The 14,845-nt window shown below is 39.2% G+C and overlaps 1 protein-coding gene across 2 annotated transcripts; it reads left to right on the top strand.

Moving 5' to 3' along the window:
* The first annotated feature begins 6,178 nt into the window (after positions 1-6,178).
* Positions 6,179-8,852, top strand: glulb (glutamate-ammonia ligase (glutamine synthase) b). Of its 2 annotated transcripts, XM_029499399.1 has the most exons (7): positions 6,179-6,340; positions 6,723-6,904; positions 7,006-7,167; positions 7,258-7,404; positions 7,513-7,640; positions 7,741-7,940; positions 8,030-8,348. In XM_029499399.1, the coding sequence occupies exons 2-7, from the start codon at positions 6,739-6,741 to the stop codon at positions 8,346-8,348; spliced, it is 1,122 nt and encodes a 373-aa protein (XP_029355259.1). In that variant the 5' UTR covers positions 6,179-6,340; positions 6,723-6,738. The 2 variants fall into 2 exon arrangements, with proteins under 2 accessions (XP_029355259.1, XP_029355260.1); XM_029499400.1 differs by lacking the exon at positions 6,179-6,340 and having other exon boundaries at positions 6,739-6,904; positions 8,030-8,852.
* Positions 8,853-14,845: the final 5,993 nt, after the last annotated feature.

Genomic DNA, 14,845 nt, shown 5'->3' with positions numbered 1-14,845 from the left:
AAAGGTTCTCTTTCGGTTCTCCAGTGGAAAGCAACCTTTGAAGAACCTCAGAAGAATGGATGTTCAATCAAACTTGTCTATGGGTATGGTTGGGGTGGGGGGGGGGGCGGGGTTGCAACATTTGTTGAATATTTCCAGATCAATTTTGGAACGTTTTTCATTCGATGGTTACCTTTGCACAGTGCTCTGAGAACTTTTGGGAGTTGTTTCCTTTGGGTTGGTTGAAGAACAAAATGTGGAAGTTGTAGATGAAGGTATAGACTGAAACATTTGGTGAACTTGAATGTATCTGGAACATTTCTGGATGTTTATGTTTGTACATCTCATGCCTGTTCGCAGTCATGAAGTGATTCACTATCCATTTCTAGTGACAGCAGGGTGTTGTCTCTGTGAGTTTGCCTTCCAGCTATTGTATCTGGAGCTTAGCAAGCAGCATGGAGAGCAGCTTCATTCGCATTGAGGATCATATTTAAGCCAGGCTCTCTTTGTATTTAGCTTCTATGGTCCTCGGATCACTGATGTAATTACACACACCATGTTAAGGCACGTGTGGAAACTAAATTGAACATTAAGTAGTAAGTAAACGAGCAAATAACACTGGACAGGACGCACAGGGTGCCTCACTAATAAGATTTTTTTCAGTTTGTTAGTTGTGTAAAAGCTTATTTTTTGTTTTACGAGGCGTGGTGTGTTTCCAGGTTGCTTTTTTTTTTTAACACACCAGTCTAGCTTCCAGTGTTAATATGAAGCTAAATTAAGCAATGTCTGATTTTAGCTTTGCATTTAATTAACAAATAATTGTTATCTAATATTTTGCAAAAACCTAAATATTTAAATGTTCCCACACACAGAGGAGAATTCAGAGTGTCTTCCGTGTGCAGTAATTTTACTTCTAACCAGAGCTAAGCGTACAGGCAAGTCTGCAGCAGCGTGCCTCCTGATGCCTCTCTGGCTTATTACTGGCAAAGATGGTGCTGAACAGCAGAGAAAAGTGTGGAAGCCCAAAGGGTCTCTAAATATTAATGAACCTCTCCCTCATGCGGGAATAGCAGGAGCATCTCCTCTCCTTTTCTCTCCTTTATTATGCCCGTTTGTTTAATTAAAAGAGTGTGTTTTAGGCAAATGAGCCGCTGTTGACAGCCTCTGGGGTGGTTCACCAGGATGTGAGCTGCTGGCATTTAGATGGAGAAGCTAGTTGAAACAGATCAGACCTGAGAACTGCTGGAAAATTCTGCTGTTTTTAGTCTGGCGTGCTCAATGAGTTGGAGTTCTAATTTGACAATCGGATTATTTAGAAATGCAAGAGAAAATAAAGATGTAATAAAATGATGCAAAACAACAAATAAAACCAGTGCTTTTTTTTTTTTATATATATATATAAAAACCATCTTTAACATGAAAGCAACATGCTATAAAACTGCTCTTGTAGCAACTGAGGGATGTCAGGAGGAGAAATATACTCCAGCTGCATAAAAACATGGCCTGAGGCAGCTTTTAAGCCACGCAGTTCTTCCTCATTAATAAGAGCGAGTTATCAGATAAGCTCATCGTTTCCGTTACAATAACATGAGTAAACAGGGCTTCCTTTGGCGAGAATCAGCCTTGACTTGCCCTCATGGCTTCTCATTTCTCTATACTTTATCCTCCCAGAATCCAATTCACTTCAAGGCTGGGCATAAATGAGCCCAAGCCTCAATTTTAACCGATACAGCAGACATAGAGCTTTTTTACTCCCACCATATAACACTGACAGGTTTGTGAAGAATATGACCACACTCCAATCCCTGTTTTAATTGCTTTTCAACAGCGGTAACAAAGGAGTAATTTAGACCACATACAATAGCATTCTCAGCTGGCCTGCCCCAGTTATTTCAGAAAGAAACTTTTAATTCAAAGTGCTGTGTAGATTAATTTTCTGATATGTTAAACATTGTTCTGCATACTAATTGACACATTTTTTATTGTGCAAAGCAAGTCTTTTCATGGAGGCATAATTAAAAGGGTTGGTAAGGCTTTTATGGCACACGTTAGAACAGAAATTAGCCAATTACCATTTCTGTTTGAGGGGTGAAATGACCATCACAGCTCCTGGCTCCCTTTTATGTGTCCCACTTAATGGTTTTTAAATTTGCCCTGCCCCCCAGAATATATTTAGTATTCCAAGGCAAAAGAGATAGACAGAGAACACATAGCCAGGCCAATATAACCGTTCGTTTAAATGTGGGCAGAAGTTAAAAGTGCAGCATTTCCTTTTATGTATTGTTTTGGTGAAGTTTAAAAGAAGTCCACAGTCCTTTTTGGATTTTCATCCAGTGGCAGATTTATTCATCCTCTCACGCTCAGTCATGTTATAGGATGCACTGCAGCACAAGACATTGTCCATATATCAGGACTGACACCATCGATAAAAGCAAATGATATATCAACTTGGTTGTAACCCATTCCTTCCTAAAATAAGATTTACGGGGGTTTTTGGTTTTCATCATTCTCTCTGAGGAAGATTGCTTTTATAGTAGGTGGAGTAATTGCGCCACCCTGCGGTTAAAAGAGAGCACATCATGTAAAAATGAATTGAATTTAATTTGCGCAAGAACGTGTGATAAATAGATACAAAAAAAAAAAAACTAATGACATGATTTCTAAGCTTAATTTCACATGCATCCACTGAAGGAGGAAAGCTTCTCAGTTCTCACCTGAAATTTCACTCCAAATGAGCTTCACCCATTTTAGGTATTTGAACTTTTGTTTTGCAGAAACGTGTTTGACAATACTCCACACCATCATCAGTTCATCAAATATAGAAACATGTCCTTTGAAGCTCCATTCATTTGGAGATTTTATGAAACAATTGAAACCATCTTCACTTGATGAGATTTTTTTTGCTGTTGCTACCAAAGAAAATGATCATCGTTTGATATTAGATATATTTTGTAATACATTTTTCCTACAACGCACTGGCAAGTGATCACAACAACACTTTTTCATAGTTTTTAAATGAGAAAATTACATAAATTGCACACACACACACACACACACACACACCATAGCTTTAACAGCCTTGCCAATTTTATTCTTCTTATAAAATCCCGACCAAATCTACAGCTCCATAGACAAATGATCACAGTCCGGAAGTTGTTTGGGTGGTTGCCAGCTCACTGTCCCAATTATGCGAATATACTGTTGGGTTGGCTGGAGGCTGAACAAAGAGCAATACATTACACTAACATGTTGCCCCAGAAGACCTAACAATGACGAAAATGAAGACAGTTATAATTTCAGCCACTAGATGTCACGATTTATCTGTAGATCTCATGTTGCTTATGATAAACTAGAGACTTATGTTCATTTATGGTCTATTTATGCCTACGAATCAATTTGAGACAGAGAACAATGACCTGGATGAATGATTTATGGTCTAGTATAACAAGAGTAAAATGTTTAATAGTTTCATATAATCACATAAATGAGCATGTATGTTATCTGGACCAAAGCCATGGAGCTATAAGAAATTCACAGCTGAGTGGAAGTCACACTATCCAGGACTACACTACAGTTACAGTTACATTTGACCTTATGACTTGGATTAGATGAAATAAACAAACATGGACCACTTAGAGAGCGTATAAAGCACTCTGTGGATCCTCCCTAAGGGTCAGCAGCTGCAGTGACACACAGTCAGTCTACACACGGTGGACTGACAGGAAAGATTAAAAAAAAAAAAAAAAGTATTGTGTGGACACGTCATTGCTGTGTTTGATTAGTGTACAATCATATTTTTCTCATCGTGTAGTATGTCTTACTTCCAGTTCATGTCAGACAGCATCATGCAGGTGTAAAGTACTGCACAGTTTTCCATAATAAAGTGGGGGAAACATGGTGCTATTTCATCGACTATTCTGTCTGCCGACATACTAACCTGTAAGCTGCTGACAGAAAAAAAAATCCGCTATTTTGAGTTTGAGCAGCTCATTTTGAGAGAGTATTATAATATGTCTTACTTCTATCAAGTTTTCTGTAGATTTATGCAGCCTCATGAATAAAAGTCAGTCTTTCATCTCACAGCAGTGCTTTGGAGGGCTTTTAGTTTGAAGGTATAGATTTCCAGGGCATTGCTATATGCCATGCTTTAAAAGAAAATCCAAATACCATTATGGGCTTTCAAAGCATATGAATTCAGTGATGTATGCCATAAGTACTGAGCAGTGGTTCAATGTCACGGGTGGAATTCGGTTGCTGACAAAATCCAAAATTATAATGGTCTCTCTTTGCCTCCACATTTGAACATGCCTCTTCATCAACCACATCATTCATTGACAGAAAAACATGTCCCAAATGAATTCTGTTGTGCAAGAAGACAAGTGAGGACATATCAGGAACTTAATGCCCCATCCATAAGTGCAAAGACTGGTTTCCAGGAGGGAGTTTTGTCGTACCCAAGTAATCTTTTTTTTTTTTTTTTTTCCCAGCCAAATGGAATGACTTCTGGACCTAACAAACATGTCCAAGTCTCACCCACTAATAAATCTGACACAGCATATACATCCAATAACTATGCAGATAATAACAGCCAGACCACGTACCAGGAGACAAAGTTAGTACGGTATAGCAATTTCTTCACTATTTTATCCGGCGTAAATAAGAAATTTGCTCACGTTGTTGCCTCACAGCAGGGTTCTGGGTCCAAACCCTTGGCCTGGAGACATTTGAGTTTACATGTTTTCCCTGTTCCCTCCAAGTGCTCTGACTTGCTAAAACTGTCCAAACACATGCATATTCAGGTTAATTGGTGACTTTTTAAATGCCCATAGGTGTGAATGTGAGCATGAATAGTTGTTTGTCTCCATTTGTCTGGGGGCAGACTGTTGAGGGTGTAACCTGGCCCTGCCCCATGTCAGCCAAGTCTGGCTTGTCTGTTAACCAAAATAAATAATTCCAAATAATTCATCAGGCCATAGGAAACACTTGATACATACTTGGACGCCACATTCTACATTTAAATAGATTAGCTCTTGTATTTAGCATATTTGAAAGAGAGAGCGTATAGAAGAGTATACATAGAGGGTGGAGGTTCTACCTACGCAGAATTTCAGCAACATCAGACGGGACTTCCAGTTCTACAAACCAGCAAGTACAAAGAGCATCAAGCCAGCTCTTACACACTGCTTAAGTAGTATGGTAGAGTTACAAATGGCGTATGCTAGTGTTATGCAACAGTTGGTATTACAGATATTGTTACATATGTGATAATTGGCAGCAGTATAGGAAGTATTCTGATCATTTACTCTAGTAAAGTTACCAATTAGACACTGTGAATATGTCATTTATTTCACTAATGATTATTCTTTCTTCAACATTTTCGATGAATATGCTAATTATTTTCTCAAGGAATCTGGAAATTGCTGGGTTTGCAGTACAAAATAGAAAGAAAGAGTGCTTACGAGATTTGTCCAGATCAACTCTGGTGACAAGAAAAAGATGCGAAATTTGAGAAGCTGCAACCTTGAAATGTTCTGCATCTTTGTTTGAAAAGTGAATTAAACAACGAATTTCATGCAGTTGTCCAATTGATAATCGATTATCAACCTGTATCATTGTGGAGAAAATTCATTTAGTAAACGACCCTTTTATGAGATCTTTATGTTTTGATGTATAAAATGTTATGGTGTAATGTAACTTTGAAGTAGCTGTGTAAAGGTTTAATGTCCCACTGACAGTATTAAGTGTTCTGAAGGTTGACGAGCACATTACTTTGGTCCTATCTGGTCTTCTCAGTTTAGCAGTGATGAGTGGCTGTTCGAAAACAGGATCTGGCTTATAACTGAACATCTGATCCTTTGAGAACAAATTGTTCTGTTTATGAGAACCTGGTTTATCCGGCCTGGGCCACTAGAGTGCGCACAACTTGTTTACTCACAGTCTGAGAGCATTATCTTGGAAAATAACTGTTTCTCCCTGCAACACATTTTTAGATTCTGAATCCTGTTCGTTTTTTGCTTTGTTTTTTTTTTATTTTTTGTTGTTGTTGTTGTTGTTTTTTTCTTTTCTTAGAGATGTTGATGAAATGAAATCGAAAGTTAAGAGTCGGTCTGTCTGTGAGGAGTGTGTGTGTGTGGGTTGTTTCTCCCTTTGTTGTTCACCAGGGTGACTCCTACATGTCCTCATCACGAACTGATCACGTTTCCTCCCGGCCAATCACAGACGTCGGGGATGCTCCCTGCGTTATAAAGCCAAAGTGGAAGCGTCTAAGGAGGCAGGAATGAGCAACAATAGACAGCTCCGCATCGATCACATCACGGCAGCCGCTTTTCAGCTTCTCATCTTTTTCTACACATAACATAAGGTAAGGGGACCCTGGGTGTGTATCCGTTTTTGGTGTGTCTTTTGTTATTGATGTGCCGCTGACTTCCTGTTTCCTTAGTACCTGTTGTTTACTTTCATCTGTTATATACACAATATATTTTTTTAAAATATTTTTTATGTCATGTTTTGACGTTTGTTTGACTTAAATGGCCTTCTATAAAAAGACCCTTTCAGTGAGTGCAATAGATGAGCAGGTTGTTCATTGCTCATGTCTTCACCAAATCCCTTGTCAACAACATTCTCGTTATATTGTTTGGGCCATTATGTGATTTATTTATTCATTAATTTCTTTAGAGCTGCATTATCTGAACTCATCCACTCAAATATATAACGCATAGCATATCCTCTTTTTACTCTATAAGTTTTGGGGTCAAGAAAATGGCCACCTCAGCAAGCTCCAAACTGAACAAAGCTGTGAAGCAGCAGTACATGGACCTCCCTCAGGGGAGCAAGGTCCAGGCTATGTACATTTGGATAGATGGCTCTGGAGAGGGACTACGCTGCAAGACCAGAACATTGAATTCTGAGCCCAAGTCAATCGAGGGTAAGATCTGGCTTCGCTAGGACTAAGTTGCAGTAGAGCAACAATATATGTTTTGAAGCTTAAGGAGGAGATAATTGATTTCTGTCAATTTCCTCTGTCAGATCTTCCTGAGTGGAACTTCGATGGCTCCAGCACCTACCAGTCAGAGGGCTCCAACAGCGACATGTTCCTTGTCCCCGTAGCGATGTTTAGAGACCCGTTCAGGAAAGACCCCAACAAGCTCGTTCTCTGTGAAGTGTTCAAATACAACCGCAAGCCGGCAGGTGGGCAAAGAAATCGCGCACCTGTGCAATAACATGGTTAGAGTTACTTTAACACACCGTGTCAGCTTATTTCTGATGATGTTTCAACAGAAACCAACCTGAGGCATACCTGTAAACAGGTCATGAGCATGGTGGAAAATAACCATCCATGGTTCGGTATGGAGCAGGAGTACACCCTCCTGGGCACCGATGGACATCCCTTCGGCTGGCCCTCCAATGGCTTCCCGGGTCCACAAGGTAAGCGTCAGGATTCTGGCTTGTTTCCTTAATTACTGAGAAATATTGTCAAGCAAATCCTAATGGCTAGTTAGGTGTTAATATGTTTCTTTTTCATTTATTTATCAGGGCCTTATTATTGCGGAGTGGGAGCAGATAAGGCGTATGGACGAGACATTGTGGAGGCACACTACAGAGCCTGTCTGTATGCTGGAGTTCAGATCTGTGGAACCAATGCTGAAGTCATGCCAGCTCAGGTACTGTACTGTCTCGTCTTCTTTTCTTTCTTGGCAAAATGAATTTTTAGTTGTTTAATGACTATTAAAAACCTGTTTCTAACAGTGAGTTTTTTATCAGTGGGAGTTCCAGGTCGGGCCATGTGAAGGTATCAACATGGGAGACCATCTCTGGATTGCTCGCTTCATCCTTCATCGGGTGTGTGAGGACTTTGGTGTGGTGGTGTCTTTTGACCCAAAGCCCATCACAGGAAACTGGAACGGTGCCGGCTGTCACACCAACTTCAGCACAAAGGAAATGCGTGAAGATGGTGGATTGACGTAAGAATGACTTTTAATCTCATTATTGCGTTGAGAAAATCTTACCATGTCTTACAGTTGAGAATGCTAAACCCGTCTGTCCCCCACAGAGTCATTGAAGATGCGATTGAAAGGCTGGGAAAGAGACACAGGTATCACATTGGGGCCTACGATCCCAAAGGCGGGCTGGACAACGCCAGACGTCTCACTGGCCATCATGAAACCTCAAACATCCAAGAGTTCTCTGCCGGTGTGGCCAATCGCGGTGCCAGCATCCGCATTCCTCGCTCCGTGGCACAGGAGAAGAAGGGCTACTTCGAGGACCGCCGTCCATCTGCCAACTGTGACCCTTACATTGTCACAGAGTCACTGGTGCGCACGTGTTTACTCAAAGAAGAGGGAGAAGGGCCCACGGACTACAGCAAATGAACAACCAAAATCAACCGTTATCAGTACTGTACTTAGCCATGTAACTATTTCAAGACATGGCATTTTAGAGCTTGCTACTTGGCAAATGAAATGATGAGGCGTACTTGCTGTTTTGTTGAGTTCAATTGTGCGCAGAAATTCTTTATCGACAAAGTAAACACTGCCTTTCTGTCAGTAATATATTCTGTAACAGTGTCATGGTAACTGATCATTTTTGTAGCAGTGCATTAATTAGTTTAACTGTTCTAACGAAAACTGTCTAAATGCAACAGGAGTTTGCTCTATAATCTATACCTCTGACACAAAGGATCACAAAGACATGAAAATGTTTTCACCAGTTTTGTCCTTTGTCACATAAATAGATAGTTACTGTCATTATGTCAACAAATCTACTTTTGTAAGTTTTTTTTTTTTTTTAAATCATGGATATCTGTTTTATTTGTTTTAATTCTCTTGTAAATTTCACTTCAAAAATACTCTTTTAATAAACAGCTAACATTTTTACATCTTGGATTGTCAGTCATTTGGACATAAATGTGTCATGCGTTACTTCATGTTAAGTGAAAAAAATCCAAGTCACATCGTTCCTGTCAGATGATCTGAATTTGTAAAATGTGACCAGCATTAAGGAAAGACGCAGTGTGATACTTCCCAAATGGTGGTTGATTAAGACAAGTGAAATCCACATCCTACTTATTCAATCACCAAAAGAGACAGTGATGTGGGTCATCAGAAGATGAACAACTACTGTCAGAACCCTTAAAGGGGATTTTTAGCAGACATTTGGTGAATAACTGATGACAGCTTGCGTATGAGCATGCTGACATTGGAGACTCAGGAGTGTGCATCTTCTTTTATAAGTTACTGACCAAAAATAGTGGAACTGTCTCTCTGGTATGTCGTTTTGACACAAGTCCGGATAACCTCTGACCTGGTTTGAAAAGTAGGTCAGGAGAGTACGTCGGATGGGGGGTTGGGGCTGGGTAATTGGGTTACTAAAAGGTGTCTGAACCTGAAAGGTTAGCTATACCGGCTAGTGTGTCATTTGCTTTTTTTGCTTCAGCTGGTAAAACAAGTTTAGGCAACAAAGTAGTTTAAGTAAAAAGTGTCATATTAATGTAAAAAAGACAAACTGATAATCAAAACGCAATGAAATGCGGAGCAGACTTCTCGCCATGTTTTCACTGCAGTCAAACTATTTGTGACAACATTTTTGTTCTTTAAACTCACAACATGTTGCACATTCATTTTGTTGAAACACCGAGTGCAAAAAAAAATTGATTTTAAGGAAGGTTGATGTTATAAATCTATAATGTGTATGGATGTAGTGAGGGTGACTTTCTGTTGTTCCTAAACTTTTAAAATTTGAAGCTTACTGGGTCATCCTTCTCTGACTTAAATGGAACAGATGTTTTCTACTCTGTTTTTGTTTTTTTTTTTTTAACCAAATTTTCTTCACTTGGCGTACTTTGCAAAAGAAAGTTCCCTAGGCTACTGTTTCCTCGGCTAACTCCTCATCGGTTTACTAATGATTTTCAGTCATATTTTGGTTCACTGCTCATCATTTTCTCCAGCCACTGGTGTCCTTTCGTTTCACTCAAACATGAATACATATTGATAAAAGGTTTAAAAACATTCTTGTAAAAAAAACAAAACAAACTGCTATCAGTTAAATGAAAGTATACAGACAGAAATGAGAGCAGATATTATGTTCAGTTTGTTCCTATTTGTATTTTTTGTCTTGCAGTCACTCATTCTTTCCTTTGAGGAATTGATATTAAATGTATAATGAATTACCTGGATGATGTGAAATTATGTGTCTGCGTTGATTTCAAACCAAAGACTGGGATCACCGGTTTCCTTTGGGTGGCCTGTGAAAGTAAAAGTCACATCACCATCCATATAGTTTTTTCTTTTCCAGGGGACCTTCAGTGAAAGACTGAGCCTGGGCTACAAAGAGTGAGAGACATCTACAGAAAAAAGAAAAAAAGTTAATTTAAATTGAATTAAGATTAGATGAGTTAATTTGTTAGATCTTTTCCAACTAGTATCATTGTTAGTGGTCACATTTCTATAGAGGCACAGTGAAACTGTTTTACGAAGTGCTCTGAATTGTCTTTGTCTTGGTATTGTCATTATAAATAAAGCCAGTTTCAGTGCATGTACAAGTATTTGCTTGAAGTATTGTACTTAAGAATTATTCGGAGGGCAAACTAGTCTGGAACCAGCATGCACTTCAAATCCCGTTGCATTGGCCTAATCAAGTCCACAAGCAAAACTCAGGAGACCTTACGACACACGTATGTTCCTCACAGAGTCAAATATGGGACAAAATCCCAACTATGTATTTGGTGGTGCATTGAATTATTTTGCAGTACAATGAATAGGAATAAACAAGAAGATATAACAAACCCTACTCCAACTGCAAACTTTAGATTTGAGGGCCATAAGCACATATTGTCTTAAATCCTGAGAGGTACATCCATTTGAAATGCCCCATTTTGGAGGGGCACATACTGTGCTGCTTATTATACTGTTGCACAACCTATTCAGATGTTTCATGCCTGCAGTACAAGGCCTTCCCCCTCCCCGTGGCTTTGTTCCATGTTATTTGATCCCACTTTACTGTCTGTAGAGAAGAGTGTTACAGTGAATGAATGCTTCACTTTAGCAACACTGCAAGGACAAACATTGTTTCAAATAAGATAACCTGGGCAGACAAACTGGACAAAGAGACGAGCTGATGAAGATAAACATGAAGCCACGAGCATTGTTTCCATGGCAGCAAGAGACTACGCTCAAGCAATCTGGTGTGTGGAAGAGAGGTGGTTGATGTGCTCCATATGAGTATTACATAACAGGCAGGTCAAGACTATGTGTATGTATAGTACAGAGAACAAAGAACATATTTTAGTAACCAGCACTGACTTTGCTAACAAGAAGCCAGTGCGGCATCATGTACCAAGATGTGCTGTCATAATCTCACATTGGCTTTTTCATCAGGAAAAACAGACCATTCACTGTAAATAAAAAAGGTATCTTGAGTGCAATTCAATCAGAGTCTGTAAAGCTAATCAGATACTTTGAGTCGAAACAGCAAATGAAGCACCATCCTCGGCTGCCTTGCGTCTGATCTCATCACATGAATGCAGTTCTGTCGCTGCAGAGGCCCTTTAACCCCAGTTATCACAGTCTTCAACAGAACGGCTATGCTTCTTTCCCACCACCCATTAACCCATCGGTTAGTTTAGGACATGCAACATAAACCTTTTCCAACAAGGCTATCACAATGGTCGGAAACTTGAGCAGCTGTGAAAGCAGAGCCGCACAGTCAGACAGAGAAGCTAGAGGACAGGGGAGCATGGATCAGCCCACCACCAGTTGTGACAAACGTCATCAGCATTGCATTTCCAACAAACAGAGAAGTTTAATGATAAACACGATCATGGTTAAATCTGTCCTTGAAGTTTAAATCCGAGTATAACGAAAGTTTGTTTAAAGCTTTACCCAGCAGGATGACATGACTAAACAAGGTTCAAGTAAGGTTATCTCCTAATAAAGAACAAAAAAAAAGTCTTGTGAGCACTTCCTTTTAGGTTTGGTTATCCTGCAGCACGTGAACTGCAGCTGACCGAGTGATAGGAAATATGAGAGGGCAGAAGATCCAGCAGGCCAAAGTTAAAGTGTTTTAGCATAAAACACAAGATATAAAGAAGGAGAAAGTCTCATATCATAAGATGAATTGGTCCGAAATGGTCCACACAGCTACATTAGTAGTTGGAAACCAAGCTAATTAGCTTTCTTACTTTGAATTGGATGACAAAAACAGATAGGATTTTTAAATACTGTTAATTTCAATGTCACTGTCTATCTGCTAAATGTGAAGCCAGAGCATGAAGTTGGGCGGCGAGCGAAAAGCCTATCTTGTTGACAATATTCCACACGCACAAAGCCGTTAAAAAAACACTTCAGTAATACCTTGAATGTCAGGTATTACAGTGTGTGTGTGTGTGTCTCGGTGGGGGGGGGGGGGGGGGCTCAAATCTAGTCTAGTTCCATCACTTCACTGCTGATGATTCAAGTTCAGTTAGTTTTAAAACATGAGAAGTTGTAAATATGGGTCAAAAAAACGTTCACCTGTCTTCTCTTCAGTGTTTGGCTGACAAGACCAGGCTAGACAAGTTTTTTTCCTCCAGTCCTGTACCTGCTTCCACAATCCTTTTATGTGTGTGTTCACATTCTTCTTTGTCTTTGGCTTTTATTTTGCAGCACAGTCTAGAGAAAAATAAAACATGTCTGTATCTTTACTTTCTCTTTTTTTTTTTTTTTTTTTTTCTTCACGTATTAAACAAGTCTATCCTGCAGACCAAAGTAATCAGCTTAAATAATTCACATGAATCAATCAATGGTGCCAACATAGGAATTATAAGATTTAATCAAAATTAACCTTCATGATTAATTTGTTTGCTTGGACATTCTTTTGTCAAAGTTTCTTTCCTTGACCTACTTGTTGGGTTTTCTCCTCCCCCACTGTCAAACCCCATCCTGCAGTTTACAATCCCCCATTCCAAAACCTTCAGGAGCTGTGAAGGCAACACTAACCCCATCCTCGAGCCAGGAAGCTAATGGAAATTTACAAAGGTCACACAAGTATAGACGAGCAAAGACTGGACGGGAGTAGCTCGAGGGCCCAATGTTAACAGCATAACAAAAAACTCTCCAACCAGCAATTCTGATAAAGATATTGTTGCAGTGGTACCATTAATAGGAAATTCTCATGAAAAAAAAAACATATATATCTTATGATATTCAATGGGATTAATACATTCAAAGAATTCAATGGCAAAGGCTTAAACCCTGTGAACAATCATGTAATGGTCTTCATGTTAAGTTTAGAGGTTTTCATAAAAACCATTGCAAAAGCCATCCTGGAAGAAATGTTGGAGGGTCCTGTTTGCTTCAAAGCGCAAGGTCAGGTGTAGACAGAACAATTTAACTCTTCATTTGTGTTCATGAACTTGAGTTGCAGTTGAGAAAAAAAAAGATACCTGAAAACTGGAACTTCATACTTAATGGGCAGAACCTCAGCAAGATAGAAAAGAAAAATGTGTTTCACAAAATGTTGATACTATTGCTACTAACCATGGAATCCTTTGTTTGCCATTTACGAATAAATGAAGGTGAGTCAGACTTGGGAGAATTCAGTAATGCCCCAAATTGCAGTGGTCATGTGGAGATAGGAAAAAAAATAAAATAAATAATGGATAATAAAATAAAGTAGGTGACAATGCGGGGGAATGGAATGAATGAAATGTAGCTGCCTTTTTAAGAGGCCATGAACGAAACTTTTACAGTTTTGTTTCACAGTTTGGGACGTGGAATTTTAGAAATTTGGGAGTTCAGTCACTCTTTCCACTCACACTTATGATTTATTAGTAAAACATTAAGAAAGATAACAAGGTGCAGAGGAAACCTGGCCCAACCACATTGTGTGACAGCAAACACACTCATTCTAAAGTGACCTCCAAAAATGTTCCCTCTGTCAGAGGGAACAGAATCAATAATCTGATTAGTTTTTCCCTTAAAGCTTTCATTATCATTGCACCGAGCACGCAAAAAAATTTTTACTTGGATGTTTTATGTAAAACGTTTGCAATACTATCATTAAAGCAAGCGGATCTACTGATAGTACCGAGCTTGTCACCTTTTTCAAGATATGAACGAACATCGTAATCAGGCTAACAAGGATTCTCTTTCTGAAACTATTTTGATAAGGGAGATTCTGGATTGAGCTGGCTGAAGTCCTTGATGGATTTTCTTTGTAGATTAACATAAAACATTAAGACATTGTCGACATGCCAACATATTTGTTTTTGCTGTTTTGTCCACCTCCTGTAAGTCTTCCCACAATAATGTGCAGCTATGAATACAGGCAAATTTATTTTGGTCATTATTTTGAAAACAAAACGTGTTGTTCAAGACACTCTGGTTAGAATAAGGCAAGGGCAAAGAGTATATGGTGAAGGAAAACTGCCTCAAGTCTGCACTAAGAGGTTCAACATGTGATCACGTTCTGTAGGGCAAAGTTTGTGCAACTGGATGCACAGCGAAGCAAATCCCGCAATTTCCACTGCCAGAAAATTTTGTTCTGTGGAAAATTCCAAGATCAGGCATGTTCTCAATTAGGCTCATGAGCTCCAGTGTGAAATTCAAGCTACACCCCCAGAATGACTCTGCACTTTTTTCTGTGCAGCGTGCCAGCAGGTTACATATATATCAATGAAATATTCATTCAGAGCAAAACACATTTGACTGATTTTCTTTAAATCCATTCATCCCTAAAGATCATTTTTACAGATTGCATGCGCCCTGCAAAGACACACTCATACTGAGTAAAGAACGATTTTAAAAGAATGACTAGTATTTGATTGGAGCTGAGAAATTGACTGATGAAAACATACACACACTTATTTTCTTTGAAGTTGTCATGGGGTTTC

The sequence above is a fragment of the Echeneis naucrates genome, chromosome 4, assembly GCF_900963305.1.
Source record: "Echeneis naucrates chromosome 4, fEcheNa1.1, whole genome shotgun sequence".
NCBI lineage: Eukaryota > Metazoa > Chordata > Actinopteri > Carangiformes > Echeneidae > Echeneis > Echeneis naucrates.
This window is presented reverse-complemented; position numbering and strand designations above follow the sequence as displayed.

Coding starts and splice junctions, on each gene's coding strand:
- glulb (XM_029499400.1), top strand. CDS start 6,739: ATGGCCACCTCAGCAAGCTCCAAACTGAACAAAGCTGTGAAGCAGCAG. Junction 7,168..7,257: donor ATACAACCGCAAGCCGGCAG/GTGGGCAAAGAA, acceptor ATGTTTCAACAG/AAACCAACCTGAGGCATACC. Junction 7,641..7,740: donor CTGAAGTCATGCCAGCTCAG/GTACTGTACTGT, acceptor GTTTTTTATCAG/TGGGAGTTCCAGGTCGGGCC.